This window comes from Sus scrofa, chromosome 2 (assembly GCF_054392235.1).
Source record: "Sus scrofa isolate SSC_HxYL_T2T_F1_AM1 chromosome 2, Sscrofa_HxYL_maternal_Yorkshire_Landrace_v2.0, whole genome shotgun sequence".
Taxonomy (NCBI): domain Eukaryota; kingdom Metazoa; phylum Chordata; class Mammalia; order Artiodactyla; family Suidae; genus Sus; species Sus scrofa.
In genome coordinates, this window is record NC_139384.1 from 87,952,163 (window position 1) to 87,968,154 (window position 15,992).

At 55.2% G+C, this 15,992-nt stretch overlaps 3 protein-coding genes across 40 annotated transcripts in view; 1 reads left to right on the plus strand and 2 right to left on the minus strand.

The window, feature by feature from the left end:
• Positions 1-15,992, plus strand: part of MED16 (mediator complex subunit 16) — a 36,691-nt gene that overhangs the window by 11,803 nt on the left and 8,896 nt on the right. For 14 of the 38 annotated variants that reach the window (XR_014837862.1, XR_014837863.1, XR_014837851.1 and 11 more), the window contains exons 14-15: positions 755-838; positions 1,192-1,335. Coding sequence is in view for 18 of the 38 variants with exons in the window: in XM_085013431.1 (XP_084869557.1) it covers positions 755-838; positions 1,192-1,318 (211 nt within the window). In the remaining 20 variants the exon portion in view is untranslated. Of the gene's footprint in view, positions 1-754; positions 839-1,191; positions 3,778-3,915; positions 4,974-6,621; positions 7,040-12,202; positions 13,593-15,992 lie in introns of those variants that run through there. The other 24 variants (XR_014837868.1, XR_014837860.1, XR_014837870.1 and 21 more) reach the window with 5 other exon arrangements.
• Positions 7,032-8,963, minus strand: CFD (complement factor D). The gene is made up of 5 exons (NM_001246244.1): positions 8,898-8,963; positions 8,233-8,389; positions 8,002-8,146; positions 7,662-7,919; positions 7,032-7,255 (listed from the first exon to the last, which is right to left on the minus strand). The coding sequence occupies exons 1-5, from the start codon at positions 8,953-8,955 to the stop codon at positions 7,094-7,096; spliced, it is 780 nt and encodes a 259-aa protein (NP_001233173.1). The 5' UTR covers positions 8,956-8,963; the 3' UTR covers positions 7,032-7,093.
• On the minus strand, positions 11,003-13,261 carry ELANE (elastase, neutrophil expressed). The gene is made up of 5 exons (XM_003122986.5): positions 13,169-13,261; positions 12,621-12,777; positions 12,341-12,482; positions 11,460-11,690; positions 11,003-11,303 (listed from the first exon to the last, which is right to left on the minus strand). Exons 1-5 carry the CDS (start codon positions 13,233-13,235, stop codon positions 11,097-11,099), a joined length of 804 nt encoding a protein of 267 aa, XP_003123034.3. The 5' UTR covers positions 13,236-13,261; the 3' UTR covers positions 11,003-11,096.

Genomic DNA, 15,992 nt, shown 5'->3' on the forward strand with positions numbered 1-15,992 from the left:
CCTTTCTAGGGCCTAGAGATGACCTGGATGCTGTGCCTGCTGTATTAACCCTATAGTGCCCCCACGGCATGGGCTGGGGTTTGTCCCCCTTTCTAGGCAAGTACACTGAGCCTCAAAGGTGCAATCAGAAAGCAGCTGGGCCATGATCCAAACTTAGGACCCCATGGGCTGTCTCGACTGGCAGGCACTCACAGAATGAATTCCTGACAGGCCGTCACTAGGAAGGAGCTGGTGTCCCCACCACCCTGCTCCAGCACTGGGCTTTGCTCCTTCAGCTTCCAACCTTCAGCATTTTCCTCCTGGTCTTGTTGTGGGAAGAACGGCCTGATGAGTCACACACCGTGGTTTGTGCTTGGGTTTCAGGAAAAGATGGCTGGTCACAAAAGGGGTTTTACACTCTTTCATATAAGTTTTCAAATGTGTAATACAAGTATCATAGGCAGTCCCGCCCCAGGTCTCCCCCCCGGGGGGGCTCCCATCAGGCTCTCCGGTGTCACCGAGGTGCCAGGCCTGGGCAGGGTCTGTGGGCAGAGGGTGGGCGTGTACCAGCCCCACTCACAGAAGCTCCTGGTTCCCCCACATGTGTGCGCATCACACACATTTTGTGTCTGGGAGATGGAGCTGTACCCACGTGTGTGGGTGGGCCTGCGTGCATGTGCGTGTGGGCGTGCACATGCCTACGTGCATGCACGTGTGTGCGTGGGGGGGCCTGCGTACGCGTGCGTGCCCCTGCTCTCATGAGCTCTCTGGTCAGGGCGCCGGGCCAGCCCAAGATGGACCACCTGAGGAGGCTGCACCTGGGCGCCTACCCCACAGAGGAGTGCAAGGCCTGCACCAGGTGAGCGTCGCCCTCGCTGCTGCGACCAGCGCTGTCCCCACACCGGGCCACCTCATGCCTCCATTTCCCTGTCTGCACTTGATGAGGGCTGTGCTTGGCAAACAGGCCCCAGAGTGACACCACTAAGGACGGGCCGAGTCGGGACTTGGACCCCCAGCCCCTCTTCCCTCTACTCAGGGACAGGAGGGGGCGATATCTGAGCTGGGATGAAAGGGTGTGGAGGCGTTAGCTCTGTGTAGGTGGTGGTGGTGCAGGGAACAGCATTCCTGGGGCAGAACAGCATGTGCAGAGGCCCTGTGGCAGGTGGGAGCCCAGCCCCACGCAGTGCCCCGCTTGCGCGGCTCTGCCCACAGGTGCGGCTGCGTCACCATGCTCAAGTCGCCCAATAAGGCGACAGCTGTCAAACAGTGGGAGCAGCGCTGGATCAAGAACTGCCTGTGTGGAGGGCTTTGGCGGCGGCTGCCTCTCAGCTACCCCTGACCAGGGCCCAGCCCTGTGTAAGTAGATTCTTTTTTTCCTTTTTTCCCCTGCTTAATATGGTTTTAAATATTAGTTGGATGATTTTTTTTCCACGTGGTTTTAAAGTGTAGTTGATTTATAGTGTTGTGTTAGTTTCAGATTACAGCACAGTGATTCAGTTATAGTATATAGACGTTCTTACGTTCTTTTCCATATGGTTTACTACAGCGTATTGAATGTAGTTCCTCTGCTGTGCCCTAGGACCTCTGCTTATATATATAGTAGTCTCTATCTGCTAGTCCCAAACTCCTAGTTTCTCTCTCCCTCACCCTCTTTGGTAACCATAAGTTTGCTTTCTCCATTTGTGACTCCGTTTTGTAAGTAAGTTCATTTGTGTCATATTTTAGATTCTCCACGAAAGTGAGATCATATGGTATTTGTCTTTCTCTTTCTGACTTAACTTCGCTGAGTATGAGACTCTCTGGGTCCATTCATGTTGCTGCAAATGGTGTTATTTCATTCTCTTTCATGGCTGAATAATATTTCATTATGTACACACACATCTTCTTAATCCACTCATCTGTCGATGGTCTTTAGATTGCTTCCATGTTTTGACTCTTGTGAATAGTGCTGCAGTGAACATAGGGTTGCATGTATCTTTTTGAATTGTAGTTTTTTCTGGATAGATGCCCAGGAGTGGGATTGCAGGATCACATGGTTATTCTTCGTTTTTTGAGGAACCTCTGCACTGTTTTCCATAGTGGCTACACCAATTTACATTCCCACCAACAGTGTAGGAGGGCTTCCTTTCTCCGCACCTGCTTTTGTTATTTGTAGACTTGATGATGGCTGTTCTAACTGGTATGAAGTGGTACCTCATGGTAGTTTTGATTTGCATGTCTCTAATAATTAGTGATGTTGAACATTTTTTCATGTGCCTACTGGCCATCCATGTTTATTCTTTGGAGAAATGTCTCTTTAGGTCTTTTGTCCATTTTTTGATTGGGTTATTTGGGGTTTTTTTATCATTGAGCCGTAGGAGCTGTGTGTATATTTTGTGTGTATGTTTTGGAAATGAATCCCTTGTCTGTCGTGTCATTTGCAAATGTTCTCTCCCATTCTGTAGGTTGTCTTTTGGTTGTTTATGGTTTCCTTTGCTGTGCAAAATGTAAGTGGGTTCCTGATGGATTTAAAGCTGGCCACGCTGTCCCCTCGCCAGTGGCAGAGCAGCTGCATACTCTGGACCTTCAGCGGGTGCGTTAGACAACGCCACCTTGAACTGTGCTTTGGAAATCTTTTCAGGCACAGTTAGTGCCCCGTGACCAACGGGGTAGGTGAGGACCCAACCTGAAGCCTCCAGTTGGTGTCCTCAGCCCAGTGGGCACTCCTCTTTCTTCCTCGGAGCCTAGTGGTGGATCCCAGGGATTCAGGAGGAGGGCCTGGCTGCATGGCCGCCATGCCAACTGGAGACAAGACCTCTCTGCCCCGGGCAGAGCCACAGCTCCCAGGCTGCCCCCCGGCGAGCCCAGTGACCTCTCTGGATGCCTCTGGTCCCAGCTCGGAGGATTCTGGACAGTCCAGGCCCTTGTCCTTTAGAAAGTCCCCCATGAACCTCCTGGGCACAGTGACTGCTTGTTGGCAGTGACACCAGCCGAGCCCTGCCTCGGTCTCCTCAACTGTACCTGTCTGTGCTGTGTGCTTCTGTCCCGCGGTCTGTGGGCTGGGCAGGTCCAGCAAATGTCCACACTGGATTGCAGGTGTCTTCCCAGCATCCAGGTGCCACCCCAGAAGCCGCCTCCTTTGGTGCCTCCCTCCCCCTCCCCAGGCTGTGGTTCTGCCCCTGCGTGTTGCTCTCTCACTCTGTCAGCACATATTGAGCACCTCGTGTATGCGAGGCGCAGGGGTTCCTGCGGGGCCATGGACTGGAAGTGGCGGTGGACGTGCTCCCACCACCTCCCAGCATCTCTGTCTCTTTCTTCCCTGCCCTCCTCCTCCAGGATTCTGGGAGCTCAGGCCTTGTCCCCAGGGGTCCTCCCTCTGCCTGAACCACTTGGACCGATTAAGGCCGGCTCCCCGCAGGCCTTGAGGCTCAGTGCAGCCTGTTAAGTGGTAATTGGTTCTTGTTTTCCTCCTGGAGGCTGGCAGGGGGCAGGCCATGTGGGCGCTGTGTTGGGCTTTCAGGGCATGGTGGCACCCCAGGGGCCCCATTACCTGGGTCGGGGGGCCTCGTTTGCCGCTTTCCCACCGCTTTCCCACCGCAACCGTGCACTTGATGGCCTTGGCAACTCTGTCCCCTCAGGGTGGCCTCCCCCATGCAGGAGAGGAAGGAGAGCTCCAGGCGGCCCTCCCAGCCCTCCCTGACCTTCCCCTCGGTGCCACAGCCTGGAGGAGGCCTTTCTTCTGAGTCCTGCGTATTTTTTTCTCAGCTTTTTACCTCATTTGACCATATATTTTTAAAGAAATTTGCCTTTTTCAAGTCACTCTGAAGTCTTTAAACTAGTTAATTGTTTTAGGAAAATGAGCTTGTTTCTTGCACTCATATTTGATGGGCTTAAGGTTAAACTGAGGGTTTTACACCTGGCCACCACCTTTTGATGGGTCCATGTCCTCTCCCCCAGGGTCTGGGGACTGGCAGCTGTTGTGATCTGTCCTGCGCATAGAAGTGGCCCATGTGACCCTGAGGCTGGTGGGGCCTGGCCTGGCTCCTGGGCCCTCATCCTGGAGCCTCAGGTCACCTAGGTGGTGGAGTGAGGACAAGCCCTGTGCCCGTGGGACCCTGACACAGCCGAGCACAATGATGGGTGAACACCAAGTCTGGGGTGGTCTCCGATGCAGCAGTGGTAACAGAACATTCAGGAACTGTTGTGATGAGCCCAGTGGGCATAAATGTGCCTGGCTGTCCAGGAGCATCAGGCTCCTGGGGTGGGGTGGCACCTGCTGTGGGCCCTGCTGGAATGTTCTTCTGGGCTGGGGGCGGGGTTTGTGGGTGATGACATTCCTTGTCCCCACCATGTGTCCACACGGGTCCACATGGTGTCAATGACAGCAAGTGGTGGTGTGACACAGGTAGTTCAGTCCATTGAGCTGCATGTCCCCTGGGCCCTCAGCCTCTCAGAGCCAGGGACATGGGTACCTGTGGTAGATGAGGAAGCTGAAGCCACTGTCCTCTGGAAACAGAAGCGGGAAGCAGCCCTTTACTCCCTATGGCAGGTGGGGTCCCTTCTGCGGTGGTGGGGACATAGCCACAGGCCACCCTCTCTGCGCCCTACATTAGTCCTGCCCTCCCCTGTAGCTCAGGATTGTCCCTTTGCCCCACCACAAGCACTGAGGGGATTGCTAGAAGAGGCCCTGCAGTCGCAGGATTCTCAAAGACCCCCGATTTGTGGAAGGCATCCAGTCTGTATCTCCTGCCTGGAAGCCCCTGGAGCCTCCCCCTCTGCCTGTCTCACCCACTCCATCTGGTCCTGCACGCACCCTCCAGGCTGGGAGAGTCAGGCTCCAGCTCACCCACAGGGCCAGTCTCTTCATCTGTACCCACTGCCAGGTAAAATGCAGGGCACGAAGTTAAATTTGAATTTCAGGTGTACACTGAATACATTTCTAGTATAAATCTGTCCCAAAAATTACACGAGGTATACTTAGAAAAGTATATTGTTTTTCTGAAATTCCCACTTAACTGGACATCCCGCATTTTTTTTTTTTTTTTTTTTTGTCTTTTGTCTTTTTGTTGTTGTTGTTGTTGTTGCTATTTCTTGGGCCGCTCCCGCGGCATATGGAGGTTCCCAGGCTAGGGGTTGAATCGGAGCTGTAGCCACCGGCCTACGCCAGAGCCACAGCAACGCGGGATCCGAGCCGCGTCTGCAACCTACACCACAGCTCATGGCAACGCCAGATTGTTAACCCACTGAGCAAGGGCAGGGACCGAACCCGCAACCTCATGGTTCCTAGTCGGATTCGTCAACCACTGCGCCACGACGGGAACTCCCATCCTGCATTTTTATTTGCTGAACCTGGTAATCTCCCTGCACCACCACCCACTGCCACCTGGATCGTTTCAGAGCCACTCCCTGGTAACATCGTCTCATTCAGGAAATACCTACTGGATGAGTGAGTCTGACGGCTGAATGACCAGCACTTAAGTTCCCACTTCCCTCTCAGTTAAATGTGTTCAGCTTCTCAAATCACATGCGGGGTCCATGAATACACTGAGCAGGATCCCAGGCTTGTGGTCACAGTGACTGGGTGAGTCCCCTCCCCCGCAAGGGGACATCTGACCAGGTTCCAGTGAGCTGGGCTGGGTCTTAGCTGTATCCGTAGTACCCGCCCGAGGCTGGTACACAGTGGGAGCTCAACAGGTGCTCATGGATGACTTCATCTCTCAAACCCTCAGTCTCTTTTTCAACCAACGGGATGTCAGAGACCCCCTTTGTGGACCAGGCTTGATACTTGGAGCCTAGGAGTTGTCTTGTGGTACAGCAAGATAAGGATCACTGTCTTTGTTTCTGCTGTGGTGTGGGTTTGACCCCTGACTCAGGAACTTCCACGTGCCGCCAAAAAAAACTCCCCCAAAACCTGGAGCCTAGTAGGTGCTAGGCCTCAAAGACCCCTCATCCAAGTGGGAGAAAAGGCACAGCGCCTCAGGACCTGGGTTCTGAGTCACCTCACAGGAGTGCACCTCACAGAAGTGCACCTGGACAGCGTGACTGCTCAGGGGTACCTATCAACTTCCCTGTCAGTGACCTCTCGGCACCTGGGGTTGGCCTATGAACACAGGGGCCGTGGCTCTGGGCTCAGTTCCAGCCTTTGCTTAGGAGCTTCTGTGTGGCCCTAGGAGAGTCGCAGGGTCTCTCAGCCTGTTTCCAGATTTGGGACATGGATCATAAGAACACAACTTCTCTGCATACCTAAATCTCAGCCCAGAGCAGGGTCTTGGACACAGTAGGCCCTCACGTTCCAATTAAGAAGCAAAGGGGCAGTTGGATGTTAGCCAGACCTGGAGAACCCCGCCCACCCCCACCCAGGCTTCTGCGTTTTGGGGTGCCTCTTCTATTTCCAGGAAAGAGTAAGGGTGCCACCCTGTGGCCCAGACATGAAGCTACTCCTGGCAGCTCCAGCCAGGCTTTTGACCCCCGAGGGTCCCCACCCCAAGGCACGCCTTTCTGTCACCTCCTGCCACTGCTACCAAGGTAAAGGTTTTTGTTTGTGGAGTTCCCGTTCTGGCACAGTGGTAATGAATCCGACTAGGAACCATGAGGTTACGGATTCTTTCCCTGGCTTTGCTCAGTGGGTTACAGATCCAGGCATTGCTGTGAGCTGAGGTGTAGGTTGCAGATGTGGCTTGGGTCCTGCGTTGCTGTGGCTGTGGTGTAGTCTGGCAGCTGTAGCTTTGATTCGACCCCTAGCCTGGGAACCTCCATATGCCACAGGTGTGGCTCTAAAAGGTTGGGGGAAAAAAAAAAAGGTTTCACTTGCTATTTTCCGCAGTCCTTTTGGACTGTCCACTTCGTGTGCTCCCACAGGCAATGTGAAAGTAGTGAAGGTGGTCGGGGAGTTCCCGCTGTGGTGCAGTGGGTTAAGAATCTGACTGTAGCCACTCGGGTCACTGCTGAGGTGCAGGTTCTATACCTGGCTCAGTGGGTTGTTGCCAGCTGCAGCTTGGATTTAGTCCCTGGCTAGGGAACTTCCATATGCCACTGGTGTGGCCATTAAAAAAAATAATAATAAAAGGTTCAGATGCAGGAATGGATGACTTTATTGCTAAGCCTGGTGACCACCGCCCTGTCCCTTAGGTCCTCCTTAGGCGGCTGCGCTGTCAGCCATCACTCCGTCGATCCAGGCCACGTAGCTCGCCAAGCGCGTGTAGATGCCGGGTTTCTTGCGGTTGCCGCAGACTCGGGAGCCTGAGGTAACCACTCCCTCGGCCACACCCCCGCACACCAGCGGGCCTCCGGAGTCGCCCTGCGTGGGGCGGGGGCTTGAGAGCTGGGTCCAGGCCAGGCTCAACCTGAACCTGCTGCAATTCCGCTCATCCCTACAGCCCCAACAGGCTCTCTCGCTCAGCAATCTTCCCAGGCCCAGCCCATCAAGGCGCCGCCTCCCAACTTTCAGCTCTGCCCCTCAAGCTTTACTCCGCCCTTTGTCTGAGTTCAGCAGCCCCCGCCTCCGACCCTGCCCCATTCCTAGCCCTCTCCATGCCCGCCCTGGCTTTGTCTTTATCTGCACCCTCTCCCAGATCCCACCTCCCCTCTCAACTCTGCCACGCCCACCCAGCCCTCACTTCTCAGGCCACGCTCACGCTGTAGAGCCTGGCCACTCTCTAAGCTCCCCACATGCCCGCCCCCTCTCAGCCCTCCCGCCCTCGCACCTTGCAGCTGTCCCGACGGTTGCTCTCCGCGCACATCATGCGCTCGGTGATGGTGCCATCGTGGTATGTGCGCAGGTTGCAGGTGGTGCGGTCCAGCACCGGTAGGAGCAGGTGCTGCAGACGGTCGGGCCGGCGGCCAGTGTGACTGACCACTCCCCAGCCGGCCACGTCGCAGAGCGTGCCTGCCGGAACCTCGTGGTCCTCTCGTTGCCAGGCAAGGGGCTGCACGGCAGGGCCCAGCTCGGCCTTCTCGGAGAGCTGAGGGTGGGGGCGGAAGCGAGCGTTAGGGGCAGCGCAGCCCCCAGTGCAGCTGGAGGGACTGCGGCTAGACTTAGCAGACCTTCAGCAGGAGGAGATCATGGTCGATGGTGTCAGGCTGGCTGTCTGGGTGGGGCACGGCGCGGAGCACGTCGTACAGGCGCTTCGAGGGCTCGGGCTGTGACAGGGAGTGCGCACCCAGGAGAACCTGCAGCTTCCCCTCGGCCCTGGAAGTGGAGTGGGCTCACATCAGAGCCATGTCCCCACCCGACACCCAATTCCCCCATTCCGCTCTTGGTCCTGGGCCACTCACACGTCCTCCAGGCAGTGTGCTGCACTCAGCACCCACTGCTCAGACACCAGGAAGCCTCCGCACACGTGCTTGCCGTTCACCTGCACCGATGCCATGTAGGGTCTCTCGTGGGACTTGGCCTCCTGGCCACCCAGGATCCGGCCACGGGGCTGTGCCACTGGAGGATGCAGGTCCGAGTGAGGGTGACTGCAGCCCAGACCTCAGATTCCCTCTAAGAGAGCGGCTCTGGCACCCTCAGACTGAAATTCCTTCCTTGGGATCCTCCCCAAAGAGTTGCAAACTCTGGGGGCCCAGGGAGGGATGCTGAAGAAGACAGACCGGGCGGTGGGGAGTGACAGTCTGGGGCAGACTCCGCGTACCTACACACTGGGCCCTAGAACTTCAATATAGACACAGACAAGTGGGGCTGATCAGACCCAACATCCTGCCAGCCGTTTGCTCCCAGCCTGGGCTTTCTGTTGTAGAACCAGAGGCTCTCTGAACTCACTAGATTCAAAGTTTTGAGAATTGCTTGGTTTTCAGAGCCTTCTGTTCATGTGGACCCTGCCCCCTCTCTGCCCACCTAGTGGGGCTGGAGGGCCATCCTCTTGAGCGGAGGGGTCCATGGCTGACTGCGCTGCAGGCTAGGGGCCCCCAGCTGGCACCCCAGTCCCGGGTCCACTCACCACATACAGCTGCTCCGAGGAGGATCAGGGCTGCCAGGTGCCCGGAGCGGTCTGCCATGATGCTGCTGTGGCCTCAACAATGGCCCAGGGCAGGGCTCTGGGGTTCTTTTATGAGGGTGGAACGGGGTGGGGGGGGAGCTCCCACAGGTCCTATCTGCCAAGTGGGCAGTGGCCCAGCTGAACAAAGGGAAGCCGTCCACGCCCTTCTCTCCCCCCACTTCCCCCGCCACAGTGCTGTGATTATCTTCCCCTAGACTTTGTACCAAGAGTAGATGGGCTGCTGGACCTGCCTGCCACCTCTGTCATTCTGTGGGAAGAGCCCCTCAGGATGGGCGGTGGGCAGAGCAGAGGGATGGACCCACCCACCCACCCACCCTGACCCCCAGCCCAGTCTCCCAGAGTGCCCTTCCAGCCCCAGAGTTTCGCAACAGCAGCTGGAGAGCAAGCCCAGTTTGTAAACAACCCACTTCCTCATTTTCTGCCCCTCCCTTCTTTCCCTTCCTCCTGCAACTTGGAGCTGAGGTCGGGTGGGGGGGAAGGTCATCCAACGCCCTTGTCCACATTGCTGTGACTCTGGGGCTTGACACCCTTTAAGTAGAATATTGTTGATGAGTAGGGACAGCTGGAAAGACTGTTGCATACAAGTGACAAAAAAATGGAGTGTAAGGGGCTGGAACCTTCAACAAGAAAATTTAAATGGAAAGTTTATGGGTCTACCTTCAGGTGTAGCTTAATCCAGGCACCTGAACAATGTTTTGTTTCTTTTTTTCCTCCTTGATGGGTTGTCTCCTCAGCAGTCTCCCCTGTTGTGGCCTCAGGGGCCCTAGACTCAGACCAATGGCCCAGTTATTCCCTCTGCCAATTCCCCATCACTCTAGCCAGCATCTCAAGGCGGCCTCTGATTGGTTGAGTTTGGATCTCATGCCCCTAAAGCAGCCATTGTGGGTTGGCAGGTTCTGATGAGCAGAACCTGGGTCACATGGTTCTCTGTAAGCTGGGGATGGTGGGTCAACATCTCATGAACCTCTTCGGGGGAGATGCTGTGTGTAACCACAAGGGTGGGGAGGACCGTGAACGTCCCCAGGAGGAACAGTGCATGGTATTTTCTCCTTTCCTTCTTTTTTCTTCATGGTGGACCATTTCACACATACAGAGAAAAATAGAAAACAGCATAACAAATGCAATTTGTTAGACCCTAAAATGTTTCCTTGCTCAAATCAGAAACTCTAAAACAAAAGCCCATTGGAATGTGGAGTGCAGATTATGTAAGTAAAAGGATTGGAAATTGCAGCAAAATTTGGAAATTACCCAAAAAGACAGAATGGTTCAGTAAATAACCCTGCAGATCCTGGGATGCTTTGTTGACATGGAAAGACCGCCAAGATATCGTATTAAGTGGAAAAAGCAGTTGTAGGGCAGTGGGTCACCTGCCTGAGCAGCTGGCCCTTGTGGGGAGAGGTGTTCTGAGGACAACCTTAGGGAGAAGCTGGAAGGCAGAGGGAACAGCACTAGTTAAGACCCTGAGGTGTCCCAAGGCAAAAGGTTGGGGAAGTGGAGGAAGGATTGTTTCCGTACCCAGTGAGGCCGAGACTGGCCTGGACCCCAACCCCTGATTGGGTCCTCCCCAGACAGTGCCTCAGTCTTCCCCATGGGGAACTGAGAATCAGAGAAACAGTGAGCAATTTGCCCAAAGTCACAGAGCTGGGACTCGAACCCAGGCCCTGGAGCATGACTTTACAGTTCTTTGCATCTCTACTTCCTCGCCTGTAAAACAAGGCACTTATATAAGAACTACTTTAGGGGCTGGAGCCAGAAACAGATGAGTGAAGATTGCAAAGATTCAGAATGATCCTTGAGACTCAGAATGAACACCTGCTATAGTGCTTTGCATTCTTGCCACCTGCAACAAGAGTCTAATGACATTTTATAGGAGGGGAAGCCAGAAACGGCTACTGGTATCCTTTAGTGAAGTATGAGGAAGGGACTTTTTATCTTGGTGCACTAAATTTGCTGCTACTTGGTAGCAGCGTACTTGTGACATGCTCAAGACATTCACCTGAGGACTTCTGACACTCAGTTGCACAACCAACAAACACCCAGGCACATTCTACAAAACAGGGTTTTTATTGTGTCAGATGCTGCATGATGCTGCATGGGAAGAGCCCAGCCGGGGGGAGTGGGGTAACAGGGGCCGCCTTTCTAGAGGGTCCTGCCCACAGGGATCCTGGGGTGGAGAGGCGGGCTGTCATTATCACCATAGCGTCGGATAATGGAGTTGATCCAGTCTGCAAACTTGGCGGTGGAGGCAAAGGTGTCTGGGAAGAGCCCAGAGCCACAGCCCCCCCGGATGAAGGAATCTATCCCCTGGACCAGCCCATTGCAGACCAAGGGCCCGCCGGAGTCCCCCTGTGGAAGCAGACAAGTTTGGGAGGCTGGGCTTTCAGGCCCCACCCTAACATCCCCACCCACTGCCCTTCAGGAGCTGGAAGTTCTTCCAGGGGTCTTGGTTGCTGCAGCCTGGGTGGGAGCAAGGGGTGGGTTGTGGGAACGCAAGATACGTACAAAGCAGATGCCAGCCTGCCGGCCTGGTACCAGGGTGCACACATTGGTGGGGCGGCAGAGGGCTGTCACCACAGTCACATTGAGCTGCTGCAGGACTCGGGGCGGTGGCCGGTTCGTGCCCAGCTGGCCCCAGCCCATGGCCAGACATCGCACCCCTTCCCCCACGCCTTGGTCCTGAGCAGGTAGCTGGGCCACCTGCACGTTGCTATTGATGAAGGCAAATCTGTTGAGCTGCAGCAGGTTGTACAGAGCAGTGGCAGGTCACAGGAGGCAGTGAACAACAACCTTCATCTTTCTGGGCCCCAAGTTTTCCCCCACCCAGGGCTCCACCATGGTCCTGGGATATCTGAGAGCCAGATATCCACCCTGCAGGATGGTTCCCACCCTTTCCTGTTTGTAAAGTGCGAGCAGCCACTGTGACCCAGGGCATCCCCAGACATGTTTTGAGTCCAGTAAACAGTAGGTACTCAAGAAAACAAAACTATGGGTAACACCACCAGCAATAAAGCCATTGTTCTAGAACTTTACAGAAAATAACCATAGCTATTCAAGCAGTGGGGAAGGACAGTTCTCTCCCTCCAGTCTCCTATTCACATGAACGTGGAGAATTTTGACCCTATTTCCACGGACCAAGAGGTCCCTGCGCCTCATCCCTGTGGGCTCCAGAAATACTATCCTTATTGATTGACAGTTGCTCAGAGCTTCCCTGCTGTCCTGGCATCTGACTTATTTCCGTCTCACAGAGGGGAAGACTGAAGCACAGAGAGATGGGACACCAGGCCTGTCCTCACCGTGTCCCCAGTCTCCTGCCCATGCTCCGCCCTCCCCAAACTAAGCTGGGCCTTTGCACCTGCCAGTTCTTCCCCACCCGCGCCTCGCACCTGGAGAACCACAATGTCGTTCCGCAGGGTCATGGGGTCGAAGCCGTTTTCAAAGACCCGCTGGATTCTGAACTTCTGCCTGGTGGACTCGCCCCGTCGCAGGTTGTGTGCCCCCAGAACCACGCGCACGGACCGAAAGTTTCTGGGGCAGGAGGAGGCGATTGAGTCGTCACCCGTGCGGGCGCAGGGGTCCCATAGAGCCGCGCACCTCGGCCGAGGCCCCCAGCCCCGGCCCCGCGAAAACTGGAAACTGAGGTTGCGGGGGTGGGGGTACACTCACAAGCCGTTCAGACAGTGCGCGGCCGACAGGACGAAGTTCCGCGCTATGAGGGTGCCGCCGCAGAAGTGGCTTCCGCGCCGCTGCAGGGACGCCATGAAGGGCCATGCATGTGGCCTGGCCGGCCGGCCCCCCACGATTTCCGAGGCCAGCGCGGGGCCTGGGGGCGCAGGCGGTGGGGGCGGTGAGCCGCGCGGAGGAGCCCCGCCAAGGTCAGTCGGCCAGTGAACCCCCACAAGGCAGCCACCCTGTCCCTAGAGGGGAGTGGCCTGCATGGTCCCCCTGCAGGGCGCAGCTAGAGCTTTAGACTTCACCCACTTCGAGTCCCCGGAGGGTGCCTAGAGACCCCCACCTTCCCACCTTCGAGTCCCGGGGGGGTGCCTAGAGACCCCACCTTCCCACCTTCGAGTCCCCGGGGGGTGCCTAGAGACCCCCACCTTCCCACCTCACCCCAACTGTCACTCCCCATGAGGATGAGGGACCAAGAAGGTGCAGAGTAAGAGGAGAGGCAGGACTGGATGCCCTTAGGAGACCTGCATGGCCCCACTCACCGCCCAGCAGCAGGGTCAGTAGGACCGGGGCCAGGGCAGGGCTGGAGGGTCTGCAGCTCTGGGTCATGATTGGGCTGGGGCAGCAGTGACTCTGCTCTTGGAATCCCCTTGCCCCTCTTATAACCCCCCTGCCTCGAGGCCGTTGAGGTTGCCCCATGGTGGGGCCAGGTGCCCCCACTTCCTCTCCGCCCTCTCCCAGTGCAGGGGATATGGGGGATGAGGGAGTGGTGGGAAGAATCCGGGAGGAGGACGGGAGCAGGGGGTCAGGCTGGCTCCAGAAGGTCACCAGATAAAACTCAGGACGCACAATACAATTGGAATGTCAGATAAACTTTTTTTTTTTTTAAGTGTAAGTATATCCCAAATATTGCACAGCATATACTGATCTATATAAAGTCAGTCTTTATCTTTCCAACATTCAGAATTAATGAGCTTCCTGTGTTTTTGCTAAATCTCCCCAACCTAGGCCCAAAGGACTTGGCTGGGATGCCCACGTGCCTTGGTTTACCCAGGTCCCTGTAATAATGGCAGCCCCCCAGCACTGTCCTGACATTTGGGAGGCATGGCAGGGCCTGCTGGGTCCCCATTTAAGAGGGGGAAACTGAGGCACAGTGAGCCACCATCCCCACCCCCTCCGCCCCTGCAAACCACCTACCCAGTGATGTGGTGGGGGAACTGGGGTTCAAACTCAGATGTCCACAGGTCACAGCAGGAAGGTAACTTGCTACCTCCTCTTCCAGCCTTGGGTCTCTCTCTTGGGGCCTGATTTCCATCTTTTCTTTGGTTGTGGCTCCTAACAGGGAACTCACTGCCACCCAAGGCTCAGTCTCTGGTGGCCCTCAGAGGTTCTGGGACACCCCCACCCCCTGCTTTGAGCTTCTCTGAAGCCACTTCCAGCCTGAGGCAGTGGAAAAAAAATTCCCACCCAGGCCTGGCAGCTGGACCATGGCTCTCCATCCAAGTTTGAGAGCTTTGGCCAGACCTTGGAAGAACTTAAGCCAACAGTAGAGATGGGGTCCGTCAGGGCCAGTCCCCAGCCCAGGGGCCCCTGTTCCCCTTCCCACCTCCCCCCGGCGGCTGCTCCAGCTGCAACGGCCATAGCCAAGGCTGTCGCAAGAAGCAACGTTCTCCTGGCTTGGAGCAGGGTTCAGGGGAGGGAACCAACGGATCCATCTGCAGAAACAGGCAGGCGGGGGCACCCAGGGATGCCCAGAAGCAGGCTGGGGCTGAAGTCCAGTTTGTCCCTGGGCCCCCTTGGTGTGTGGCCACAGGCAGGTGAACCCCCATCTCTCTCCAGTACACAGCAGACGCTCAGTGTCCACCCTTCGTCCCTCCCCTGGGCTGAGGCACATCAGCCCGTCTCAGCTCCCTTCCTTCTCGATTGAGTTACAGCCACCATAGAGCACATGTTATTTATTTTTTCAATGATGATTTTTATTTTTTCCATCATAGCTGGTTTACAGTGTTCTGTCAATTTTCTACTGTACATCAAGTTGACAGTTACACATAACATATATACATACTTTTTTCTCATTATCATGCTCCATTGTAAGTGGCTAGATATAATTCCCAGTGCTATACAGCAGGATCCCATAGAGCACTTGTTAAACGCCTGCTGCATACACAACCTGTTTCCAATCTTGGGGTGGGGCAGGATGGAGGAGGTCCAGACTTTGGGGGATGCGCTTCAGGCAGGGATATTTAACCAAAGCTGCTTCTATTGAGCACCACCTGTATACTCCATTCTCAGTGGTTATAGAGGTTAAGCACCTGGCTTCTGGGTTCAGAGGGTGGCGTGGCCACTTGCCCACCATGACTTCATGCTACAGACAACTCCGTGCCTTGGTTTCCTCATCTGTAAAATGAAAGTGGTGATAGGAGTTCCTGGTGTGGCTCAGTCGTAACGAACCCGACTAGTATCCATGAGGACGCGGGTTCCATCCCTGGCCCCCTTCAGTGGGTTGAGGATCCGGTGTTGCTCTGAGCTGTGGTATAGGTCATAGACACAGTTCAGATCCCGTGTTGCTGTGACTGTGGCATAGGTTGGCAGCTGCAGCTCTGATTCAGCTTTTTAGCCTGGAAACTTCCATATGCTGCAGGTGCAGCCCTGAAAAGCAAAAAAAAAAAAAAAAAAGTAAAACAGAAGTGATGATAATCAGTCGCCAACTCACAGGATTGTCCCAGGATTAAATGAATGAACTTTTGTGAAGTTCTTCAGTAAGAAAGTGAGGTCCTTGAGGGTCTGTTAACCATTAACCACCCCCTGGAGGGCAGGGCCAGGCGTCTGGGGGAGCCTGATTCACCATCAGAGTGTGATGACGAAGTGGCGGCACCTCACTTGATCTTTGTTAAAGGAAAACGACACTCTGAGTGTCCTTCCCACTGCTGGAGGCCAGGAGACCCCGGAGCTGTGGGGAGTGGCCCTGCTCTCCCCAAACATCCTGTTTATTATTTTTTTTCTTTCTTTTTTTTTTTTTTTTTGATTTTTAGGGCTGCACCCGTGGCATATGGAGGTTCCCAGGCTAGGGGTCTAATTGGAGCTACAGCTGCCGGCCTACACCACAGCCACAGCAACGTCATGTCTGAACTGTGTCTGTGACCAACATCACGCACACAGCTCATGGCAATGTCGGATCCTTAACCCACTGAGCAAGGCCAGGGATCAAATCCACAACCTCATAGTTCCTAGTTGGATTTGTTTCTGCTGCGCCATGAGGGAACTCCTGTTTATTATTTCTATTTATTATTTCTGTGGATTTGTCCTTCCCTGAATCTGCAGAACCCCAGCAAATCCACCCGTGGCTCCAGAGCCCCCAACCTTAGC